General features: G+C 41.1%; 1 protein-coding gene and 1 pseudogene across 3 annotated transcripts in view; one reads left to right on the top strand and one right to left on the bottom strand.

The window, feature by feature from the left end:
* Positions 1-23,780, top strand: part of DERA (deoxyribose-phosphate aldolase) — a 125,619-nt gene that overhangs the window by 44,385 nt on the left and 57,454 nt on the right. For all 3 annotated transcript variants that reach the window (XM_002752197.6, XM_078338266.1, XM_035255260.3), the window contains one exon: positions 2,316-2,450. In XM_002752197.6, the coding sequence (XP_002752243.3) occupies positions 2,316-2,450 (135 nt within the window). The remainder of the gene's footprint in view (positions 1-2,315; positions 2,451-23,780) is intronic.
* On the bottom strand, positions 12,275-23,521 carry LOC103795108 (prolyl hydroxylase EGLN3-like; annotated as a pseudogene).

The following is a 23,780-nucleotide window of genomic DNA, read 5'->3' as shown; positions in this document are numbered from 1 at the left end:
GAGTAGTCAGGTAAAGAAAAAAACTCATAAGGCATGATATATTGATATGTATACACACATACTAACACACACGTATGCATGTTCTGTTTTATATATATGTAAGCTAGAACGATAAGGATATGCGGGCCAGGCCTAAGAAAGGTCTTTAAAGCTTTAGTTTGGGCCAGGCGCGGTGGCTCACGCCTGTAATCCCAGCACTTTGGGAGGCCGAGGCGGGTGGATAACGAGGTCAAGAGATGGAGACCATCCTGGCCAACATGGTGAAACCCCGTCTCTACTAAAAATACAAAAAATTAGCTGGGCATGGTGGCGCGTGCCTGTAATCCCAGCTACTCGGGAGGCTGAGGCAGGAGAATTGCCTGAACCCAGGAGCGGAGGTTGCGGTGAGCCTAGATCGCGCCATTGCACTCCAGCCTGGGCAACAAGAGTGAAACTCCGTCTCAAAAAAAAAAAAAAAAGCTTTAGTTTGGTAAATATGTATCTGTGTGTATGTGGTTGGATGAATAGACAGATATAAAATTAGATTCTTGTTTTAAGAGATGTTAGAGGAATTTCTTGATTCTTTAAAAAGGGACTCTGGGCCAGGCGTGGTGGCTCACATCTGTAATCCCAGCACTTTGGGAGGCTCAGGCAAAAAAACTGAGTAAAGCCCGAAGTCTGAGACCAGACTGGGCAACAAAGGCCTCTACAAAAAAATAAAATAAAATAAAAATTTAACAGGAGTTTATAAAGATCACTAGTTTATTAGGAACACATTAAAAGAAAATGGTGCACAGTATTTCTATAGAATTGATTTATGAGGATTCCCAAAGTATTTGGCAGCTACACCTGTATAGACCTTAATTTTTCATTAGTCTGGTCAGTTCAGTTTTTGCTTTCAACAACAGAGAAACATGCTTTCCCTCCAAGGTGGCAGACCTAAGGAATTTTATTTATTTTTTTTATGAGACAGACTCTCGCTCTGTCACCCAGGCTGGAGTGCCAGGATACGATCTCGGCTCTCTGCAACCTCTGCGTCCTGAGTTCAAACAATTCTCTTGCCTCAGCCTCCCAAGTAGCTTGGGCTACAAGTATGTACCACCATGCCAGGCTACGTTTTGTACTTTTAGTAGAGACAGGGTTTCACCATGTTGGTCACGCTGGTCTCGACCTCCTCACCTCAGGTGATCCGCTCACCTCGACCTCCCAAAATGTTGGGATTACAGGCAAGAGCCACTGCGCCTGGCCCCAAGGACTTTAATATCAAGGAGACGTAAGAGGTTGTATCTAGAAACAGGGATGGAGAGTTAATGATGTGCATGTAAAAGATGTTGCTATTTTTCAGGAGTGTAGTTACGTTTTCATTTACCTCTTATTTACACTTGGATCTGCTCTTCCCAGCCCTGCCCTTGCCCCAGTTTTGTGGACTAATTAATTAGGTGTGTTTTCCTCCTGCATTCTCTTTTCTTTATTCTCATCTGCCAGGCTGGTTGTTTTTAAGATAGGCAGTGGGAGAACACATGGCAGTTTGTTTACCACAGCTGAAGAGGTTCATGAGTGAGTTAATCAAGATAAATCAGCCGGGCGCGGTGGCTCAAGCCTGTAATCCCAGCACTTTGGGAGGCGGAGGAGGGTGGATCACAAGGTCAAGAGATCGAGACCATCCTGGTCAACATGGTGAAACCCCGTCTCTACTAAAAATACAAGAAATAGCTGGGCATGGTGGTGCGTGCCTGTAATCCCAGCTACTCAGGAGGCTGAGGCAGGAGAATTGCCTGAACCCAGGAGGCAGAGGTTGCGGTGAGCCGAGACCGCACCATAGCACTGCAGCTTGGGTAACAACAGCGAAACCTCATCTCAAAAAAAAAAAAAAAAAAGATAAATCAAGAGTAAATGAGTTAATCAAGATAGCTAACCTGATCAACATTTGGATCCAGAACTAGTGTGCTGGAAAAGTAGTGTTCACTAAGATAGGGCTACAGCTACTGTTTTAAGACTATCCCTGTGAAGATAGTGATTTCTTAGGTGCTGGTTACTTAATGCACGCTCATGAGCATCTCTGCAGCATCTTAATTTCAGGTCTTCCAGAAAACGATAGTATTTGTCCTAACACTAACACAGTATGAGAGAACATTCTATTTCTTCATGCTCATGCATGACATAAGTGATGTTCTTAAGTGTCATTAATGCATTGGTCTTTACATGCTGATGTTTTGGGGTTTGGAATTCTTTGATGAACTACTGACCAGTTGAAATTTGTTTTCTTCTCCCCGACTTTCTTGCTTTCCTTCTTCCCTCCTTCCCTCTTTCTTCCTTTTCTTTCTTATCTCTATTAGTGGCCACTGGCTTTCCAGCTGGACAGACCCATTTGAAGACACGATTGGAAGAGATCAGATTGGCTGTGGAAGATGGAGCTGCAGAAATCGATGTGGTAATTAACAGAAGCTTGGTGCTGACAGGCCGGTGGGAAGGTAGGCGCATGCTCTTACCTAAGAGAGTCACAGTTCTTCCCTGGTGAATCAGATGATGAGATAAGCAATAGAATGTTTTAGAGGTCCCTGTTCTAGGTGACAAGTTAGTAGATCAAAGGGTGAATTTAGGAGAAAGCATGGCTGAGATGACATCCTTGTGCCCCTCATAAATCTAGGCAGTTGCCTACCTGCATGAACTTTTCAGATTCTTTTGAGTGCTTAGGTGAATAGTTAACTTCCATGCAATAGATTCATAACTTCAAAAACAATTTTATTTTACCAATATGCTTTTCCTTTAGAAAGGAAAAGTTACTACTATTCTATACTGTTTTTTTATTCAAAACATACTTCACTCCAGGCAAGTCTTTTATGCAAAGTTTATTTGAATATGTTGGAAGAAACCTCCCTTTTTTATGTTAATTTTTGCAGTCTTTGAAGATGTGGGATTATTAAGTTGACTAAGTTTATTTTTATTTCAAGCTTTCTTTTTTTTTTGTTTTTTGAGACGGAGTTTCGCTCTTGTTACCCAGGCTGGAATGCAGTGGCGCAATCTCGGCTCACCACAACCTCTGCCTCCTGGGTTCAGGCAATTCTCCTGCCTCAGCCTCCCGAGTAGCTGGGATTACAGGCACGCGCCACCATGCCCAGCTAATTTTTTTGTATTTTTAGTAGAGACGGGGTTTCACCATGTTGACCAGGATGGTCTCAATCTCTTGACCTCATGATCCACCCGCCTTGGCCTCCCAAAGTGCTGGGATTACAGGTGTGAGCCACCGCGCCCGGCCTATTTCAAGCATTCTTACACAGCTCCGATGACTGTTATGAGCTTAGTGATTCACTCTCACGTCAGAATACAATAAGAAATTTCCCTTTCCAGAAACAGGCTTTTGTTTTTTAAGTAAATATTAAAGAATCAAATAGATTTTACCTCTGTCTTAAGTATATTTTGTATACTAAAGATGAGGTTATTGGTAGCTAGAAAAGTACAATTATTTCTTTCAAAAAAGTCATTATAATAAATAGTTTAATCAAAAATTTTTAATGAAATCACAAGTTAAAGCAGAATAATATATTGTGTCTTTATATGTGTGTATATCAAATAAAAGGCATATTTTATACTAATTATGAAGGATATACCTACTCACTGTTTAAAACAAAAATCAGAGCATCTTGGTCAACATGGTGAAACCCCGTCTCTACTAAAAATATAAAAAATTAGCTGGGCATGGTGGCGTGTGCCTGTAATCCCAGCTACTCAGGAGGCTGAGGCAGGAGAATTGCCTGAACCCAGGAGGCGGAGGTTGCAGTGAGCCGAGATCGCGCCATTGCACTCCAGCCTGGGTAACAAGAGTGAAACTCCGTCTAAAAAATAAATAAATAAAACAAAAATCCCCACTACTCATAAAAGAAGTAGATATTCCTTGTACTCTCACTCCCTTGAAATAACCCCTGGTAACACTGCAGTGTGTAACTTTCCCCACTGCTCTTCATAGCATGCTACCCCACGCTCTCTTAAAGTTTAAATAAAAGTTAGAATTATGTCTCTTATTTAACCTGCTTATTGGACTTTTTCCTGTGACTCTTTCTGTCCATTTATATCTGTAAAGCCTTTATCTGTCTATTTGTGCAGCCTAATTCCATTGATCATCAATTATGAATTGCCTTTGGTTATGAAGTAGCAAAGGTTCAGTCAGTGGTTTAAACCCTCAGTATTTACTCTCTTATATAAAGTCCAGAGGTAGGTACTCAGGGGTGTGCAGCAGCTCCACAAAGTTCTTGGAGACCTGGACTGTGTTTATATTCCAGTTCCAAAGCATGTGGCTTCTGCTGTCAATGTTAGGGGAACTTCACTGTTGGAGATGGCTTCTGAAGCTCCAGCCCCTTAGGCTCATCTTCTAGACCACAGGAAAGAAAGGCTTGTCTTGTCAAGTCTTACCCAGCACCTTTGCTTGTTACACCTTTGCCTGCTGGCCTGAGCTGAGTGACGTGGCCATTCTTGGCTGCAAGTAAGCTGGAAAATAGAGTTTTTAGCTTGGAATATTAACTACATTCCTGTGCATTCCCATTTCCATTGCCTTCCCCCCACTGCCCCCAAGTTCCCCTTAATATTCATCCATGTTTATAATTCTTGCCAGGTTTAAATTCTTGACAGTTCACAGATATCTTTTTGTATTTTATGTTCCTTTTTATGATTGTTCATGTGTGTGTTTTAGCCAATTGCAGTCATTCTTAAAATGCATATTTTAAATAGATGTCTCTGTTCCTATATATTAATTTTGCTTATCTGCTTTTAGTCATGGATTTCACTAAGATTTAAGGCTTGAGTTAAAAAGAAAAAGTAAGCATAGTATTTAAAACAAATCTGGCAATAAACTTTAAGTGATTTAGTTGTACACAAACCTATATATGTCCTTCATATCTTAAGCAAGTGTGGATACAGAAATATGGTTTATATTATAACTTACACCTTTTATGAAGCAGTTGTGGATACAGAAATACAGTTTATATTATGCTACTAATTGGAAAATAAAATACAATAGGAGATGGGTTTTGATGTAATCGACTGTCTGCCCCTCAATGAACTAGGAATGGTTGTTTTTAAGAACTGATAATTTCCCAATAACAGGCATTTATGCAAAATATAATGACACATCTTTGTCCTGGACCATACTTCTCTATTAACTCTTTTTATGGTGTTAATAACCTCTTGACCCAAAACAAATTGAAAAGGAACATTTAATACTATAAATTTAATTCTAAATAGAAACATGAAATGACTTAGGCCTTTATTTCACAGCAATATTTGGTCTTAATTTTGATTCTCAATTTGATTACATATTGTATTTTTCAGTGTCATGTTTTAATATATGAGCCTAAAATTAATTTCTTGGAATTTACGGATGGAAATGTCTATCAAGCAATTGCATTTTCAAAATCAGGGCCCTCTCCCTTATACAGTGAGGTTTGTGGGATACTTGGGAAAGCACAGTAGAAAACTTCATTTTATTTTGTTTTTTAAGTTCTGGGGTACACGTGCAGAATGTGCAGATTTGTTACATAGCTAAATGTGTGCCATGGTGGTTTGCTGCACCTGTCAACCCATCACCTAGGCAGGTATTAAGTTCCGCATGCATCAGCTATTTTCCCCGATGTTCTCCCTGCCTCCACCCTCCCCTGTGTGTTGTTCCCCTCCCTGCATCCATGTATTCTCATTAGGAACCTCAGTTTTTAAACCTGGCCATTCAGAGTGGTCTTAACCATTTATCATGGACATGGTCTGGAGTTTAGCGTATGAACTCAAGGAGGGCACTGGAGTTGGGAGGTGGGGGAGGTCTCATATTCCTCTCTGGGTTCTCCTTAGTGACCATTTAAAATGTCCACTTTCCTGAATTTCTAACTTTTCCACCCTCCTTGAAGCTCCTTCACTGTTGGCAAATGAACTGCCTGCTGCTGCTCAGGAAATAAAATCATCAGACTGAAACTCCCTCCAGGTCCTTGGATCAGGGCTGCTTTGCTTTGCTTTTTCCTTTTCTCCTTCCTAAATCCAGTCCCTCCACTGTGCTGTGGCTCTCATCTCCCCCTGCAGTTTCAGAAGCCCTACTGTATCTATTGGGCATTCTTGCTCCTGTGTCATCAGGCTCTCTCTGCCAGCTCATTCCCATTAAGCATTTAGACATACTCAAGCTTTTCTTAGCCACTTAAGAAAGAAAGCACATGCCAACTTTCCCTTTCCTTCATCCCCAGCCACCTCCTCCTTTCTTCTCTTCCCTCCATGAATGAAATTCTCAAAAAACAGCCAGACACGGTGGCTCACGCCTGTAATCCCAGCACCTTGGGACGCTAAAGTGGGCACTTTGGGAGACCTCATCAGCCCTCATGCAGCTGCTGACTCTGCTCGGTGCTCTGGTTCTGCAGTGCCACTCGGGGGTGGGGCGTCCTCACTTGAGGTCAGGAGTTCGAGACCAGCCTGGTCAACATGGCAAAACCTCAGCTCTACTAAAAATATAAACATTAGTTGGGCATGGTGGTACATGCCTATAACTCCAGCTCTTCTGGAGGCTGAGGTGAGTGAATCTCTGGGAGGCAGAGATTGCAGTGAGCCGAGATTGCACCACTGCACTCCAGCCTGGGTGACAGAGTGGGATTCCATCTCAAAAAAAAAAAAAAATCTGAAAAGAGTTATATTTATTTGTTTGTCTTGAGAAGTTCAAACTAATACACTAATGACCTGTCATCTCATGTCCAGGGCATACTCCCCAGTTGTTTATTTCGTATTACCATGTAACAACATGTGACAAAGCAGACTGTTTCTTCCTTCTGCTAGCACTTTCTAGTGATGGCTCCAGTGACTACATTCCTGAGGTTTTTCTTTCTGTTTTTGATTACCCCTGCATCTCATTGTCAAGCTTCTCCACCTCCTCGGTCATCCCTGAAGTGTCCATGGTTCTCAGAATCTCAGATTCTGACCCAGTGTGACTTTTCCTCAACTTTGGTGTACTTCCTTTTGGAAATGTCTTGTCCTTGCTGATTTCAGTTACATTGCGTATGCCAAAGACAGCCATACCTCCTGAGCACCAGAACCACCTGGACCCAGGGCCACCTGACTCCAGAACTCGTATTCCATTGTCTCACTACACTGTGTGGCATTTCACCTATCATTTACATATAAGTAGACATTCAACATCACTGAACCTTGAAAATATCAGAGAAATCTAGCTATTTTAGAAATAAATCCATTAGTCCAGGCACAGTGGCTTATGCCTGTAATCCCAGCACTGTGGGAGGCTGAGGCAGGCAGATCACTTATGCCCAGGAGTTCAAGACCAGTCTGCGTAACATGTCAAAACCCCATCTCTCTTAAAAAAAAAATGCAAAAATTAGCCGGGCATGGTGGTTTGTGCCTATAGTCCCACTACTCAGGGTGGGGGCTGAGGATCCCTTGAGCTTGGGAGGCAAAGGTCGCAGTGAGCCATGATTGTGCCAGGATCCCTTGAGCTTAGGAGGCAAAACTTGCAGTGAGCCATGATTGTGCCACTGCACTCCAGCCTGGGCAACAGAGTGAGACGCTGTCTCAAAAACATACACACACACACACATACACACACAATTAAAAAGCACTTTCATTTCCCTTTCTTAATTTTTATTAAATACAATTTATTTTTTTCTCGATTATTCCAAACTGCTTCATATCTGATTATATTATCCCAGAATATAATGATGCTTTCAAGGGCCAATGGAATCTCTGAGATGACTGGCCTCATAGCTCAGAGTCCAGACTCTTGTGCTTTTTGATTTCTGTATCTTCTTCTTCTTTTTTTTTTTTTTTTTTTGCCTCCTCCTTAGTGGTTAAGCTTTATACTGTCAGATCATGTTGAGCTCATGACTGCACACTGTCCTTCCCTGCTAGTCCTTTTGTCACTCCTGTCCAGCTGGACTTGGAAATGTAGACAACTACATTTCTCACTTATTACCATAGCTTTAACCAAATAGGGTGTGGAATGTATTGTTGGTTCTCAAAATTATAATACCTGACAAGCACCTTCAAATGATTTGCTCCAGCTCCTTTCCTCACAGAATCTAGCATATCGCCCTGGGCATTTGTGATATCAGAATTGAGGTGTGGACATGCGGGAGGAATAGGCTCCTAAATGGGGAAAATCTCTCCTGGTGATTTTATTCCCCTTCCCCACCAGTGCTATGTCCTTATTAAGAAGTACTAACTCAGGTGCGGTGGCTCACGCCTATAAGCCCAGCACTTTGGGAGGCCGAGGTGGGTGGATCACGAGGTCAAGAGATCAAGACCATCCTGGTCAATGTGGTGAAACTCCGTCTCTACTAAAAATACAAAAATTAGCTGGGCATGGTGGCGCACGCCTGTAGTCCCAGCTATTCAGGAGGCTGAGGCAGGAGAATTGCTTGAACCCAGGAGGTGGAGGTTGCGGTGAGCTGAGATCGCACCATTGCAGTCCAGCCTGGTTAACAAGAGCGAAACTCCGTCTCAAAAAAAATAAAGAAGTACTAACTCAGGACTCTTTATTCTTTCTTTTTTTTTTTGACGTAATTCTAATTCTTAGTTGCATATACTTTAGGTGCCAGATCTTGGAATAATTGTTGAATTTACATACAACAATGAAACTCATACATTGAATAAATTCACATATGTCATTCACAATATATATGTTGTATGTAATTGTAATTTCCAATTACATACAATATATGAATTCAATGTATGAATTTACATACATACATACATTAATTATTACTAATACTAATGGATTAATTAGTACATATCATATTTTCTGTATGTTTCTATGCATTTAGCCTGTATCTGCAGTTAGCAGGAAGGAGAGTTTGATGAATAAAGTGTTATTCTGGTGAGTTTGGCTAAGAAGTGCATCTGCTTCCTGTGCTTTTGGGAAAAGAAGACTTTCCTCTCCCTCGGATGATTGTGCTCTCTGATAAAGATAGCATCCAAGTGGGGACATCACCCAGCCAGCCAGCCAGGCCACCCAGTCATTGCTGGTGTCACAGGGAGACCCAGAACAAATGCACTGTGGGGTAAGAAGGGAGAACAGTACTGGGAAAGCAGGAAAAGTTGAAAGCTGCATCTTTGCATTAGACAGATCTTGGTTGGAATCCTGACTCTACTATTTATTCTTGGACAGGTTCTTCTCTTTGCCTTCTATATAAAATGCAGATAATTGACACCTACTTCACAGGGTGAGAATAGGGAAGACATTAGGTATATGTAAAATGATCATCTTGTTGCTTGTTCCAGATGAAGCTCTCCTTGCCAGCTGCAGTGTTGCCTTCTCCTTCTCCCTCCTCCTGCCCTGATGATGGTGAAGTGACACATAGCACATGTGTTGAGTGAATAAGGTGGAACTCTAAAGACTTGGGTTTTAGTCTTTAAGATTTTGATAGTTATACCTACACCTTAGGTAAACACTTCTCTCTGCTTCCATGTAAACGTTACAAAAGAGGGGATAGGACATAATGATTTTTACAACCCTTTACATCTATAATGATGTTTGATTTTAAGTTTGGTGTTTTCATTTTCAGTGAATACTGTTCCCATGATGAATACGTGTAATATAATATTTCTTTATGGTGGTGTTGAAGTTGACATCTAATGTGCATTCCTTAAGCAGTTCTTTCAAGAAAGCATTCACCAGAAGTGGTTCATCGTCTCATAAATATTATTGAGCAGGTTTTAAAAATTGAGTAATTTCTGTTTTCTGTAAGTACAGAGGTGTTCACTTTTTTTAATGAACTCTTTCTGTGGCATGTATTTCCTAATATATTTCCTAGTGACAGGGAAATGCTATCAGATTGCCCTTTGTTCAGGAATCTAGCTCCGTGAGCTGAGGACCTAGAGCTGGGTTTACTAGTTTTAGGAGACTCATTCCACACTGGAGCACCAGCAGACCAAGTTCCAAAGGTGGCTAGGATTGTCTCTGACATTCTGCCTCATCTTATGTTCAATGAGCAATTGGAATTACTGTCTGTCTCCTGTATCCAGAGCCTCATATACTTTTCATCTCTTTCAGTTGTTTACCCCTGAGTTGCTCTCTCTTAAGTCTGGCCTGTGAAGTACATACTTCATGGCTATCAAACATTTTAGGATAAGAGAATGAAATATCAGCACCAAAGTCACATTATTTTTCATTTTCTTGCATGAAGAGAATCCTAAAGATCTTGATTCTGGGCAATAATCTGTTTTTCTTTTTTGCTGATTTTACACAAGAAGGATGGTAGAAAGAATACCTCAACAATATACTAGTATATTTCTTGTATAGAGCGTTAATCGTATCTTATTAGAAAAGCAATCTGTAAATCTGTTGACATTTTTTGGGGAGGAATTGCATAATCTATAATTTGTGGTTTCTCTGTTTTGGGAGTTGTATGTAACAGAAGTTCTGGAAATACTTATGACAACTGTATGCTTTTATGGTTTTTATTTTTATGCTGCAGTTCTCCAAAACTTCAGATACTATTGATAAAAATGTGTGTCTCATCTCTTGTGGGTTATTTTAGTGACTGGTGTTTTAGCTCTTCTCTGCCTTAGTCTTACATGTGAGATTAATTAGTTGCTTTGGTGGATGAAACTGTGTTCTTGAACATTTTGTGACTTTTTTAGTTTAAAAGGTTGCTGTACAATTTTATATTAAGTGTTTTACTGTACATATAATTATCTTAAGAGTTATTTTCAGGCCATTCTTGCGCAGTGTTGAACATCTTTCTGATACTCAAAAAATAATTGCTTAGATGTGTTCGTTAACAATTATTTTTTAAGAGCCTTTGAATAGCATGAAATATAAAAGGAAATATACTTTACGACTTTTAGATAGGAAACAGTCTTTGAACACTTGGATTCTTACTTAAATCATAATTTTATACATGTAAGTTTTACTAACAGATGTCTAGCAGTGCTTTTCCAGAATACTTAGCAGATTGCCGGCTGCTTCAAAATTAAGAAGAAACTCTCCTTTCAGGTGGACCCTAGACAGAAGCAAGTTAATTTTATTTATTTATTTATAAGTGCTTTCAGCTTTTTGAGATTTTTTTTTAATTTCCATTTCCTTTTTAAAAATATACCATTCTGTTTTTTTTATAATGTTAATAATTACCTCATTAAAAAAGAAAACTATAAAAAAAGCCAGGTACACCCTATTTCCAACTCCATCTCCCCTTTCAGATTGTTCAGGATACACACATGTTCATTGTATATCAGTAGACCTAGTTCTTTCCATGTTGTTATCAGAGGTCAACACCAAACTACCAAGTAGATATTTTTCCTTTGATTTAAATTCAGATTCCATTCCGGCAAAGCAACACAACAAAACCTAATGTCTAGTTTTAGCTTCGGGGGAATTAGGTTCTCCAGGTAAGAGGTGAAAATAGAGAATAAATGGTGTTACCATCTTTATTCAGGCAGTCATTATTTTCAGCAAAAAGGGGCCAAGGCAGAAAATCCAGGTTGTAAAACCATGGGACATTTATAAATTGATCACTGTGACAGCAGCCTTTTTCTAGAGGTAGTAATGTCATTAAGTTGTGATAATTCTCCAGAAACCCAACAGCCCTGGATTAAGCATATCTAGAAGTTGTTCAGATGACACAAATTTCTGTTTTCTGTTGTTAAGGCTTCCATGGTGCCTTTCTGTGGCATCTGCCATCGTATTTTGGTTTTTTTTGTTTGTTTGTTTTAAGCCTCCTTTCAAATCAGGAAATATACATAAAATACAAGATTATTTCCTTCACCTGTGCTCCTAGGCTCTTGTCTTGATAGCCATTGTCACCAAATCTGTCAGGTAGACTGCTGGCTAACTGAGATGTCTGCTGGAATTTCTGAAGGTGGAATAGCAAATGAGTTCATCTGGCAAAGAGCATCTGAAGGTCCATGCAGTTTTGGCAAGAAAACACAAAGTCCCACAGATAATTCAGGGTTGGGGAGTTTTTGTCACTGAAGAGGCCATCTTTGGATCGCAACCCCCCACTCCTTTTTTTTTTTTTGAGACAGAGTTTCACTCTTGTTGCCCAGGCTGGAGTGCAGTGACGTGATATTGGCTCACTGCAACCTCTGTCTCCCAGGTTCAAGAGATTCTACTGCTTCAGTCTCCCAAGTAGCTGGAATTACAGGCACGCACCACCACGCCCGGCTAATTTTTTTGTATTTTTAGTAGATATGGGGTTTTACCATGTTGGGCAGGCTGATCTCAAACTCTTGATCTCAGGTAATCTACCTGCCTCGGCCTCCCAGAGTGCTGGGATTATAGGTGTGAACCACCACGGCCAGCTGGATCTCAACCCTTAAAGAGAATTCAGGAACCATTGCTAAAATGAACCAGGCCAGGAGATATTGGAGCACAGTCTTCAGTGATGGCAGATTCAGGTTTTCTAGTTAAATCCTGAATTTCTTTTTGGCTTCTGCCCTTCCTTCGTTACCAAAGTACCAGACGGTATAGCACACCTGGTCTCGTATGAACAGCACCTTGTGTGGGTTCCTGCAATCTGACCAGAAGAGCAGGAGTATTTCAAAAATGGGCACCACATCTGCCATGAACGATTTCTCCTCTGAAAATAGTCATAGGATCCCACCACGTAGCCTGGCATCCCAATTGTTCAGATAGTAGATGCAGGAGATACAGCAGCCATCACCGTTGGGGTTGTCCACATGATGAATGTAACCTATTCCTTTTTTTTTTTTTTTTTTGAGATGGAGTTTCACTCTTGTTGCGCAATGTGAAATGGCACAATATGGGCTCACTGCAACCTCTGCCTCCCAGATACAAGCGATTCTACTGCCTCAGCCTCCTGAGTAGCTGGGATTATAGGCATGTGCCACCACAACCGGCTAATTTTATATATTTTTTTAGTAGGGACGGGTTTTTTCCATTTTTGTCAAGCTGGTCTTGAACTCCCAACCTCAGGTTATCCACCTGTCTTGGCCTTCCAAAGTGCTGGGATTACAGGAGTGAGCCACTCCTTGGCCTTCCAAAGTGCTGTCTTGGCCTTCCAAAGTGCTGGGATTACAGGAGTGAGCCACTGTGCCCGGCCACCTGTTCCGTTTTTAAGATAGTAAGGCGCCATTGCCTTGGACCTCTCCTTGACATAGTATTTTCCCAGTGGCTCCTGCACTAGAGGACCAGCCTGTCAGTGAGGGACAGGAGGAAGCTAATGGCCTCACAGCCCTCCCTGTTACTCCCAATCTACATGATCTGGTCACCCCACAGTTCGCCCTTTGGAGACACTGCACACAGCCCAGCCAGCTGGTCCTCCCGCAGGGTGCCCTTACAACGCAGCTGCTTAATGTGCTCCTGGATGCTGTTGCCCACCACCTTGCCCAGGAAGTTGTGCAGGTAGCAGAAACTGACCTCCTGCAGACAAGGCATGATGTACTCTAGGGCAGTTTTCTCCAATATCTGTCTCATCATGTTCCCAGTGACATTGCACTCACAGTGTAGAAGTTGCAGTCAGTACCAGGGACAGGGGAAGGTTGCCCATAACTCTACAACCTAGTGCTGGACTTGCAAGTTAATCTTAAATAGAGAAAACTAAAATGCTGTAGATGTAACTTCCTGCTGGCGTACAGGGACAGCATTGCAGAAGATAGGGCCAGTTGTCAACCAACCTGATTTGGATGCTGTTTCAAACATGCAGTGTGACCCTTTTCGCCTCTTCTCCACTCCGTGGATCCACTCTCTGATGCACACAGGCCTTTCTCAGTGTGGCTGAGTTCTCTGAGTCCTGGCAGTGAGCACTCCACTGACACAGCCTCACTTGTTTCTGAGCTGGGAATGACAGGCAGAGGTCAGGTTATGCCCTCCACTTCTCAGTGTGGCAGGAGTAGGAGGGGTGCGGGAGACAAACAGGAGACACCTCTTCTGCTAGTTGTGCCACTATATTAAGCATCTGCAATGTAATATATCTAGGGTTTCTAGCACACCCACTTCCACTATCCCTGAAAACCTCATTATAAGTCAAAACATTTATTAATAGGTTTTTAATGTGACTTCGCTATGCCAGCCACTTCTCTGGTGTATGTGTTTTGCTAAATTTTGCATTATTCTGACTAATTTGCAGTCGTGGTGTTGGAATTCCATTTTCATTTGTCAGGCATCTTTGAGAATACCCTACCAAATTATTATATTTCTAGTACAGGGCATGAATTGCTTTTTTTTTTTTAATAGAAAATTTCCAGTTTTCACGTTTGAATTTTTAACAACAAACATATATTACATGTGAATATCTAAGCAGAAAAAATAGTAAAGGCTCTGGAGAATAAGGTCACAATGTTTGCAAAGATTTACCTGTAAGGACATTTACTGAAGTATTATTTATAATAGCAAAAAATCTGGAACCTTAAGTATCCAATAGTAGGAACATGATTGAATAAATTTTTTATGTCCATGTGATGGAAGATTGTGCAGCCATTAAAAATTGCTCCATAAACCTATATTTATTAATACAGAAAGATGTCAAGGATATATTGAAGGGAAAAAAAGCAAGTTACGGAATAAGATGTGCCATATAGAATCACTTTTTTTAAGTTGTAGAAGCCATAGAGTGGTTGATAGTCTAAAAAAGCCTTCCTGTAAGGAACACCTGGATGCTAAACAAATTATAACAAACTTACCGAATTAATTAATTAATTAATTAATTAATTTAGAGACAGTCTTGCTCTGTCACGCAGGGTGGAGTAGAGTGGCCTGATGATCTCAGCTCACTGCAACCTCCGCCTCCTGTGTTCAAGCGATTCTCCTGCCTCCGGCTCCGGAGTAGCTGGGATTACAGGCTCGCGCCACCACGGCCAGCTAATTTTTGTGTTTTTAGTAGAGACGGGGTTTCATCATGTTGGTCAGGCTGGCCTCGAACTCCTGTCCTTGTGATCTGCCTGCCTCAGCCTCTCAAAGTATTGTGATTACAGGCGTGAGCCACTGTGCCCGGCCATATCAAATTATTTTTTAACTTTTATTTGTGAATAATTTTAAACTTACAGAAAAGTGGTAAAATTGGTACACAAAACTCCAGTTTTATCACTCAGATTCCCCCGTTATAAAATGCTATCCCAGTTACCTTTTTTGTCTTATTTCCTCCGTGATGTATGTACATACATATATAAATTGTGTATATATATATTTTTTCTGAACCCTTTGGGAATAAGTTACAGAACTGTTCACCTGCAGTTACCCCTTAAATACTTCAGTGTGTGTTCCATAAAAACAAGGACAAGGACGCTCTTGTACCAAGTCACAGTACTGCATCAAAATCAGGAAATTCACGTTGATACCATACTGCTAGTACATCCACAGATGGTTAGATTTTGCCGATTGCCCCAGTCATGTTCTCTATTAGGTCTAGGATCAATTGTTTCATATCTCTTTAATATTCTTTACCCTATAATACTGAGAACAGTCCTCAGTCTTTCCTTGTCTTCGATGATTACGGCCTGTTGTTTTATAAAATATACCTCAGCTTAGTTTGTTTGGTATTTTCTCACAATTAGATTCAAGTTATACGTTTTTGGCAGGCGTACCACAGAAGTTTTGCTCTGGTTTTCTCAGTGCATTATTTCAGGAGTCACAAGATGTTAATTTGTCCCATTATTGATGATGTTCCTTTTTTTACTTGGCAAAAATGGTTTCTGCCAAGTTTCTCCATTGTAAAATTAATAAGTATTTTGCATTTTAATAAGTAATTAATACAGATTATGAATGGAGATATCTTGAGACTATGTTAATATCCTTTTCCTCATTTAACTTTTATCCACTCTTTTGGCATCCATTGATAATTTTTCAGCTATGACTCTGATTTTCTAATTCTGTCATTTCTTTTATGCTTAAGAGTTGGCATTACCAAATCTGGGCACAGTATGGAACCTACAAAGCCAGATGTGGTATTGAGGTCCTTCTTTCCCTCCCTTCCTCCTCCTCTCCTTACCTCTGTCTCTCCTTCCCTTCCTTCATCCTTCCTTCCTGTTTGTAAGAACTCATCGATTCTTATTTTATTCAGTTGGTTGTAGTCCTTTACCATCATTATTTATTTTGATACTCAAATAGTCCCAGATTTGGCCAGTGGGAGTATAAACTGCTCAGTGGGTTTACCTTGCCTGCTGCCTAGATAGAGCCAGTTTCTCAAGACAGGGGAATTACAATAGAGAAGGAGTAATTTGTGCAGAGCCAGCCTCTGTGGCAGACTGAAGTTTTTATTATTACTCAAGTCAGTCTCCCAGAGCATTCTGGGATCAGAGTTTTTTTTTTTTTTTTTTTTTGAGACGGAGTTTCGCTCTTGTTACCCAGGCTGGAGTGCAATGGCGCGATCTCGGCTCACCGCAACCTCCGCCTCCTGGGTTCAGGCAATTCTCCTGCTTCAGCCTCCTGAGTAACTGGGATTACAGGCACGCGCCACCATGCCCAGCTAATTTTTTGTATTTTTAGTAGAGACGGGGTTTCACAATGTTGACCAGGATGGTCTCAATCTGTTGACCAGGATGGTCTCGATCTCTTGACCTCGTGATCTACCCGCCTCGGCCTCCCAACGTGCTGGGATTTGGGCTCAGAGTTTTTGTTTTTTTTTTTAATTGCATTTTAGGTTTTGGGGTACATGTGCAGAGCATGCAATACAGTTGCATAGGTACACACATGGCAGTGTGTTTTGTTTGCTTTCTCCCCTTCACCCACATTTGGCATTTCTCCCCAGGCTATCCCTCCCCACCTCCCCCTCCCACTGGCCCTCCGCCTTTCCCCCCAATAGACCCCAGTGTTTAGTACTCCCCTCTCTGTGTCCATGGGGCTCAGAGTTTTTAAGGACAACTTGGTGAGTGGAGGAAGCCAGTGAGCCAGGAGTGCTGATTGGTTGGGTAGGAGGTGAAATGCTAGGGAATTGAAGCTGTGTTGTCGTGCTGAGTTAGTTTCTGGCTGGGGGCCACAGGATCCGCTGAGACAGTTTATCTGGGTGGTGCCAGCTGACCTATCAAGTGCAGGATCTGCAAAATATCTCAAGCACTGATCTTAGGAGCAGTTTAGGGAGGGTCAGAATCTTGTAGCCTCCAGCTGCATGACCCCTAAGCCATCATTTCTAATCTGGTAACTCACTTGTTCTACAAAGGCAGTCTAGTGGCCAGGCAAGAAAGAGGTTTGTTTTGGTAAAGGGCCGTTACTGTCTTTGTTTTAAACTATAAACTTCCTCCCAAAGGTAGTTCAGCCTATGTTCAGGAAGGAACAGGACAGCTTAAAGGTTAGAAACAAGATGGAGTCAGTCAGGTTAGATCTTTTACTGTCTCAGTAATAATTTTGCAAGGGTGGTTTCAGGAGCTGCTTCTAACTGGCTCCTCTACCCTTTGTATGTTCCCATCATTCTTTGAGGATTTCCTTGCTTTCTTGTAATAGATGTTTCAAGTGTATTTTTGACTATGTCTTCTCTAGCTTTGGAATCAGTCATTTCTCCAAGGAGCTCTTGCTCCTTTTATCTATGAATTGTATTTAGAAACCAAGATCTGGGTGCTAGGTATAACTCATTGCTATTGGGGTGTTATTGTTTCTAGGCCCTCTTGACAGACAGATGTAGTAAATACATGAATGTACACATGTACACAGCACACACATAGAAACACATTCATTTATATTTGTTTATCTGTATGTCAATCTATAAATCTATCTTAGAACTTACAACTTCACACAGATAACCTCTGTTACACTCCCGCATCGCACGGTTTATTCTTACTTTCCCCTTCCATATTTATATCCCTTCTTCTTGTCAGTGAGAAATCTTGCTCCCATTATCCCGTTGTCTTCAGTATAATCATTTTTTTGACCAGTATTTACCTGTTTGATCAATTGCTTTGTGTCTGACAATCTCTGGACCCTGCAGGTTGTCTTCGTGGCTGTACTCACCAAGTCTTCCCAATCCCTAGAATTTCCAGTCCTCTCTGGTAAGGGTGACCTTCACTTTCCCCAGAGCTGACTGCAAGTCCCCCTGACCTCGCCTCCACCCTGATGTGACAGCAAGCAGGCCCAGAATTTCCCTGGGCCCCAGTGACATGGGAGCCAGGTTTCTCTCCACTTTAATGGCACTGTGTGGCTGAGAAAATCTCTGCTCCCCCTTTTCTGTGGTTGAGAGCTCCCAAGGATAGAGTTCAGGATCATTCTTTCTAAATTAACAATGAGAGGCTATTTCATCTTAGTTAAAATGGCTTAAACTTTCAGAGTAAGTCAGCGTTTACCGTCATTTTACATGTGCTTATTATTAATGGTGGATCTGAAGGAAAAATGATTGATTTCGTTCCTAACCATTTGAATAATTACTTTTATATTTATTGGCAGAATTTGAGAAGGGTTTGAGCTGTAAAAGTAAAGCTCTCCTCTCTAATCTTGAGGAGAAAAATGAAGCTTGTAGAGGTTCAGTAACTTTCCCAAGTAACACCACTAATGAGTGGCCGAGCAGGGGCTGAAAAGTCCTGACTGAAACATGTGAACTCTACTGTGACACCAGACACTTGTTTTCTTCCCATCGGGGGAGCTAGCAGAGCAATTTACGGATCATTTTTAGTGTGCTGTAAAAAATTAAGTAGCTTATGTTTCTGAATTACCTTAGAACTTTTCATTTTATGCAGCTTTTCTCCCCTAGAAGAATGAAAACCAGGTCCTAGGATTATAATGCCCATGTGTCAGTTGAGTAGTTTGAACTAAAAGGGAGTCGACATCCCTTTACGTTCTGAGTTTTGACGACTCTGTTGCTCGAATCACTGCAGTGTATTTCCCTGAGAACACATTGTAACTACAGTGAGTGTGCACGTGTATGCATGTGTGTGTATGTGCTGGGATACAGGCAGAAGATTTTGAGAAAACACAGTTTTATTCCATGTGTGAAGACATGACTCCTCCTCTCTGTTCTATCACTGACCCACAATGAGATTTTGGGCAAGTAATCATCTTGCCACATCTCACTTTTCTTTCTTTCTTTTTTTTTGAGATAGAGTTTTGCTCTTGTTGTCCAGGGTGGAGTGCAATGGTAGGATCTGGGCCCACTGCAACCTCCACCTCCCAGGTTCAAGTGATTCTTCTGCCTCAGCCTCCTGAGTAGCTGGGGTTGCAGGCATCCACCACCACCCCCGGATAATTTTTTGTATTTTTTTAGTAGAGATGGGATTTCACCAGGTTGGCCAGGCTGGTCTCGAACTCCTGACCTCAGGTGATCCACCTGCCTCGGCCTCCCAAAGTGCTGGGATTACAGGTGTGAGCCACCACTCCCGGCCTACATCTCACTTTTCACGCGGGAAATGTAGAGGTAACTGCAAACTATCTCACAAGGGACAGTCAGATGGTGTACAGAGAACCCTGAGTAATTTTTGAGGGAAGAAGCTTTGAAAACCTAGGGGATTTCTCATCCTTTAGAGTAATTACTTCTCATGAAAAAATTTTTGGAAAGGGCATCTGTTGAACTTATGACTTCACGTGTAATTTTGTCTGCGTGTGTGGTCCAGCAGCAGTTAAAATAACTCCGTACCCCACTGTTGTCCTTTCCTACGAACATAGGGTAAAACCTACCCGTTCGTCTGTCCATTGTGTGGCTCATTTATATTGAAAGGAAAGTGCCAGCTGAGTTTGTTAAAGGACATAATTTGAGATTGACTGGGTTACATTTCAGTCATCAAGCCGCTTTGATTGGCGTATGTCATTCATCTAGTTTCCAAGGTGTCTATCATAGTACTGTCAACGTGCTCAAAACGACCAGAACACTAATAACGCTTCTTTGTGGTTTCTCTGGTTTGTGTTAGAGTGAAGTGGTCTATCTTTTCTTATATGTAAAGTCTGCAAATTCTAGTTGTGCTTTCATAAGCATTGGGTCAGTGCTTGTTTTCGTTTTTGTCCGTAAAAGTTATTTTTGGGTTTCTGGAAGTGTATAAGGAAAAATACGGGAAGCTGGTATTAAATGATGAAATGCCTACTAAATGCCTGGTTCTGTTCTAGCCACATGTACTATTTAATCGTCACAAAAATATGTGAGCAAACCGAGCCTCCCTAAGTTATTAGGCTTAGAGAAATTGAATAATTCCTAAATGTTTACACAACTAGCGAGTAGCAAAAACTGTCGTATCTCAAAAGTCTGCACTATTCAAAGTGGCATGGGTTCTTATCTTGAAAACAAACTTGTCTGCAATATATAGTAAACTTTTACCCCCAGACTGTTTTTTTAGGGCCCCAAAGAGGTTTTATTTTATCTTCTCTAAGGAACATAGATCACGATGTCCTCTGCTTTCGTAAGTCCCTCTGTAATCTGCGCCTGGTAAGTACTGAGTAATGACAGTAAAGCCATCACCGCTACCACCAGCTCTGAAAACAGGAAACTGACATTCTTTGAGCATGAACCGTGTACTGGATATTGTTTTTAACAATTTGTGTATATTAACCCGTTTGATGCTCAAAATAACTCCACGAGGTGTGCATACTTCTATCATTTCTATTCTGTAAATGACAAACATGGGACACACGTTTACAGCTAAGTAACCCAAATCTAGCAATAAAGAGAGCTGAGGTGTGGATCCATGTGCTCAGGATAACCTGCGTTGTTGTCTATAATACCATACTTCTTCAGTCAATCATTCATGAGTTGGAAATGAATAAAACTAATTCTGAGTAAGTTAAGCTGAAGGGGATTTATCAGGAAGACATAAAGGCACTCACTGAATAAGCATGAAGACTTGCTTGGAAAAAAAGCAGGGCCGTGAGAGAATAAGGAGCGGAGAGGTACACAGCCAGATTGTACCACAGGAAGAGTTCGGTCCTAGGGCCATTGCTGGTGCTGCTCCTGCCGGCCAGTACAGGTACCACACTGTTGACTGGTGGCCGGCCCTTGGGACCCCGGACTTTTGGATCTCCTGCTATTGCTGATGCCGCAATAATGAAGAAAACATCTATTCTTTCATTTCTGCCTGACTCTTAAGATTCAAAGACCTGGGTAGAAGCAATCCCTTGATAGAGCCAGGTCCCATTTTAAAAAAGACCAGATTTGGGGCCAGGTGCAGTGGCTCACCCCTATAGTCCCAGCAGTTTGGGATGACAAGGTGGACAGATCATGAGGTCAAGAGATTGAGACCATCCTGGCCAACCTGGTGAAACACCGTCTCTACTAAAAACACAAAAATTAGCTGGGGCATGGTGGCGCTTACCTGTAGTCCCAGCTACTCGGGAGGCTGAGGCAGGAGAATCACTTGAACCTGAAAAGTGGAGGTTGCAGTGAGCCAAGATTATGCCACTGCACTCCAGCCTGGTGACAAAATGAGACTCTGTCTCAAAAAAAAAGAAAAAAAAAAGACCAGATTTGGTATAATTTTTGATTTAATTGTTCTAGTATATTTTGGGCGTGTAACAGCAAGAAATGACAACTTCCTACCCATTGAACCTTAAGGATTAAGATGTTTTCTCAGAAAAACTTTCTTCTGTTATGTAGTAAAATAGATCAGTAAAATGATTTTAGAAATTGGCAGTTGAAGAATGAGAAGGCATTGGTTGTGTATTTGTAAATCCAGTTAGGCTCTAAGTGACCACTTTTGACTCATTTTGTTTGGATCATGGATTAAAGAGCATAGCTTTCAAATGACTGAGTCATAAAATACCTCTGGTTTTCCTGGTTAATTTTAACTATACTTCAGGAAATTCACTGGGCATCAGAAGGTAGTACTCTAGAAAAAGGATGGTGGTTTGTTTGTTCACAAATATAGTTGCGATCAGTGTTTTAAGAATTTTACAGGCCAAAGTTCACTTTAACAACTGCTGTAATAAAATACTTTCAAGCCTTGTCTGATGGCTCTGATTATAAGCACTAATCCATACAACAGAACTTTGGTTCAGTACAAGGAAGTGGGTCAGGCCATGAAATAGGATTTAACTTTTAGAACATAACACTTAATGGAAGTTCATTTCACTAGAATTCTGAACTTAATATAATTAAACTTTTTGAGTGCTTATAATGTCAGGCAGTATGCAGAGTACTTTGTATCTTTCTCTCTTAATCCCACTAACTCTGTAAAGTAAATATTATTGATACTTTAAGGATGGAACTGATACAGAGAGAAATAAACTTGCCTAAAGTCCCACAGGAAATGATGGAGTTGGGTTTTAAATCTGTGTTTGTCTGACTCTAAATCCTGCTTTTAATGGCAACACTGTATTGTGGAAGAAAATCATTAATTAAATCACAAGTTAACTTGGATTAGCATTCTTGGATTTTTAGATCAGGAGATTTCCTTGTCACTTGTTCTTACAGAACAAGTTTCTTTTTTTAGATTCAGTAACTCAAGAAATGTCATGCCATCCAGTTCATTCTCTGAGTTAAAAGAATATAAATTTTTATTGCTATATAGTCTATTGCTATTTCTAACATTCTTACACAGGATGTCATATTGGCGGCAGGCATAAGTAGGATGATTTTCTCCCAGGTTAGGTGGACGGGCAGGGTAAGGTAGGTAGTGTGGCATCTCAGATCATCCCTAGTACTCAGAACTGCACGTTACTAAGGATGTGTGAAAATCGTCTGTTCTTTATTGAAGAACCTTCTATGGGTTCCGTCTCTCAGTGGTAACAAACTCTCTAAACTTACTGAGCATCTTGGAATAGAATATTTGCTTTCATTTCTCTTCATTTTTCACTTCTGAGCTTGAAGTTAAGTTCATGTTTTCTAGGATTGAAAAGGCAAGTTTTATTTGGTTGTTACAGCTCTTGTGGTTTTAACTGAGTTTGCTAACCGAGGCTAATTATGCATCTTGTTAATGGACTTTGGTCAACCTATGCATTATAGAAGTCTCATTTTAGCTTTAAGAAATAGTTACCCAACCCTTACTGTGAATGTTTCCCTTCTGCTTGGTTTGTGCTCATAAAACTACTTCCGGCTGGGCGCAGTGGCTCATGCCTGTAATCCCAGCACTTTGGGAGGCTTAGGCGGGTGGATCATAAGGTCAAGACATGGAGACCATCCTGGCCAACATAATGGAACCCCGTCTCTAACTAAAATACAACAATTAGCTGGGCGTGGTGGCACATGCCTATAGTCCCAGCTACTCAGGAGGCTGAGGCAGGAGAATTGCTTGAAGCTGGGAGGTGGAGGTTGCAGTGAGCTGAGATTGCACCACTGCACTCCAGCCTGGCGCCTGCTGAAAGAGTGAGACTCTGTCCAAAAAACAAAACTAAACTAAACCAAACCTAAAAAACCACTTCCTAGTGAAAGATACTCAAATACAAAGGAAAGAAAAAGCCTTTGTCCTGATACCATAGCAGTAGCCTGAGTTTAAGAAAGGAGAGTGGCCAGCCTGATACAAGGTAAAAGCCGGAATTCACTGGTGTCATTGACAAAAGACTTAAGTCATTTTAAAAATTTAATACCCATGATTTTGGTCTAATTTACTTACTAAAATCTTGTTACCTTTCATATAAATTGTTACCTTGAATATGAAGTAAATCTGGGCACAATGGGGAACCCTCCAAAGCCAGATGTGGTACTGGGGTCATGGGGTCAGGGGATATCAGATTCAAGGCAGCATCTCCGAGCTTCCCTAAAGATGGCTTTGTGCACATGTGTCCAACACTACCTGGCCAGGCCCAACACTTCTTAGTCAGATATCTAGACACACTCTGGCAGGTAGTGGGGCAAGCTGGCATGTCTTTCGTTTCCTTAACATAACCCAAGAAAGATGTCCTTTATTATATTTCAAACAAAGAACCTATTACTTATGAATGGAAGAATTAATAAGAACCTAAGATTTTTTTTTTATTACTTTGCAAAGTGGTACACCACTGTACGTATGGTAGCTACATTTGTTTTTTGTGGGAAGCA

This window comes from Callithrix jacchus, chromosome 9, assembly GCF_049354715.1.
Source record: "Callithrix jacchus isolate 240 chromosome 9, calJac240_pri, whole genome shotgun sequence".
Taxonomy (NCBI): domain Eukaryota; kingdom Metazoa; phylum Chordata; class Mammalia; order Primates; family Cebidae; genus Callithrix; species Callithrix jacchus.
This window is presented reverse-complemented; position numbering and strand designations above follow the sequence as displayed.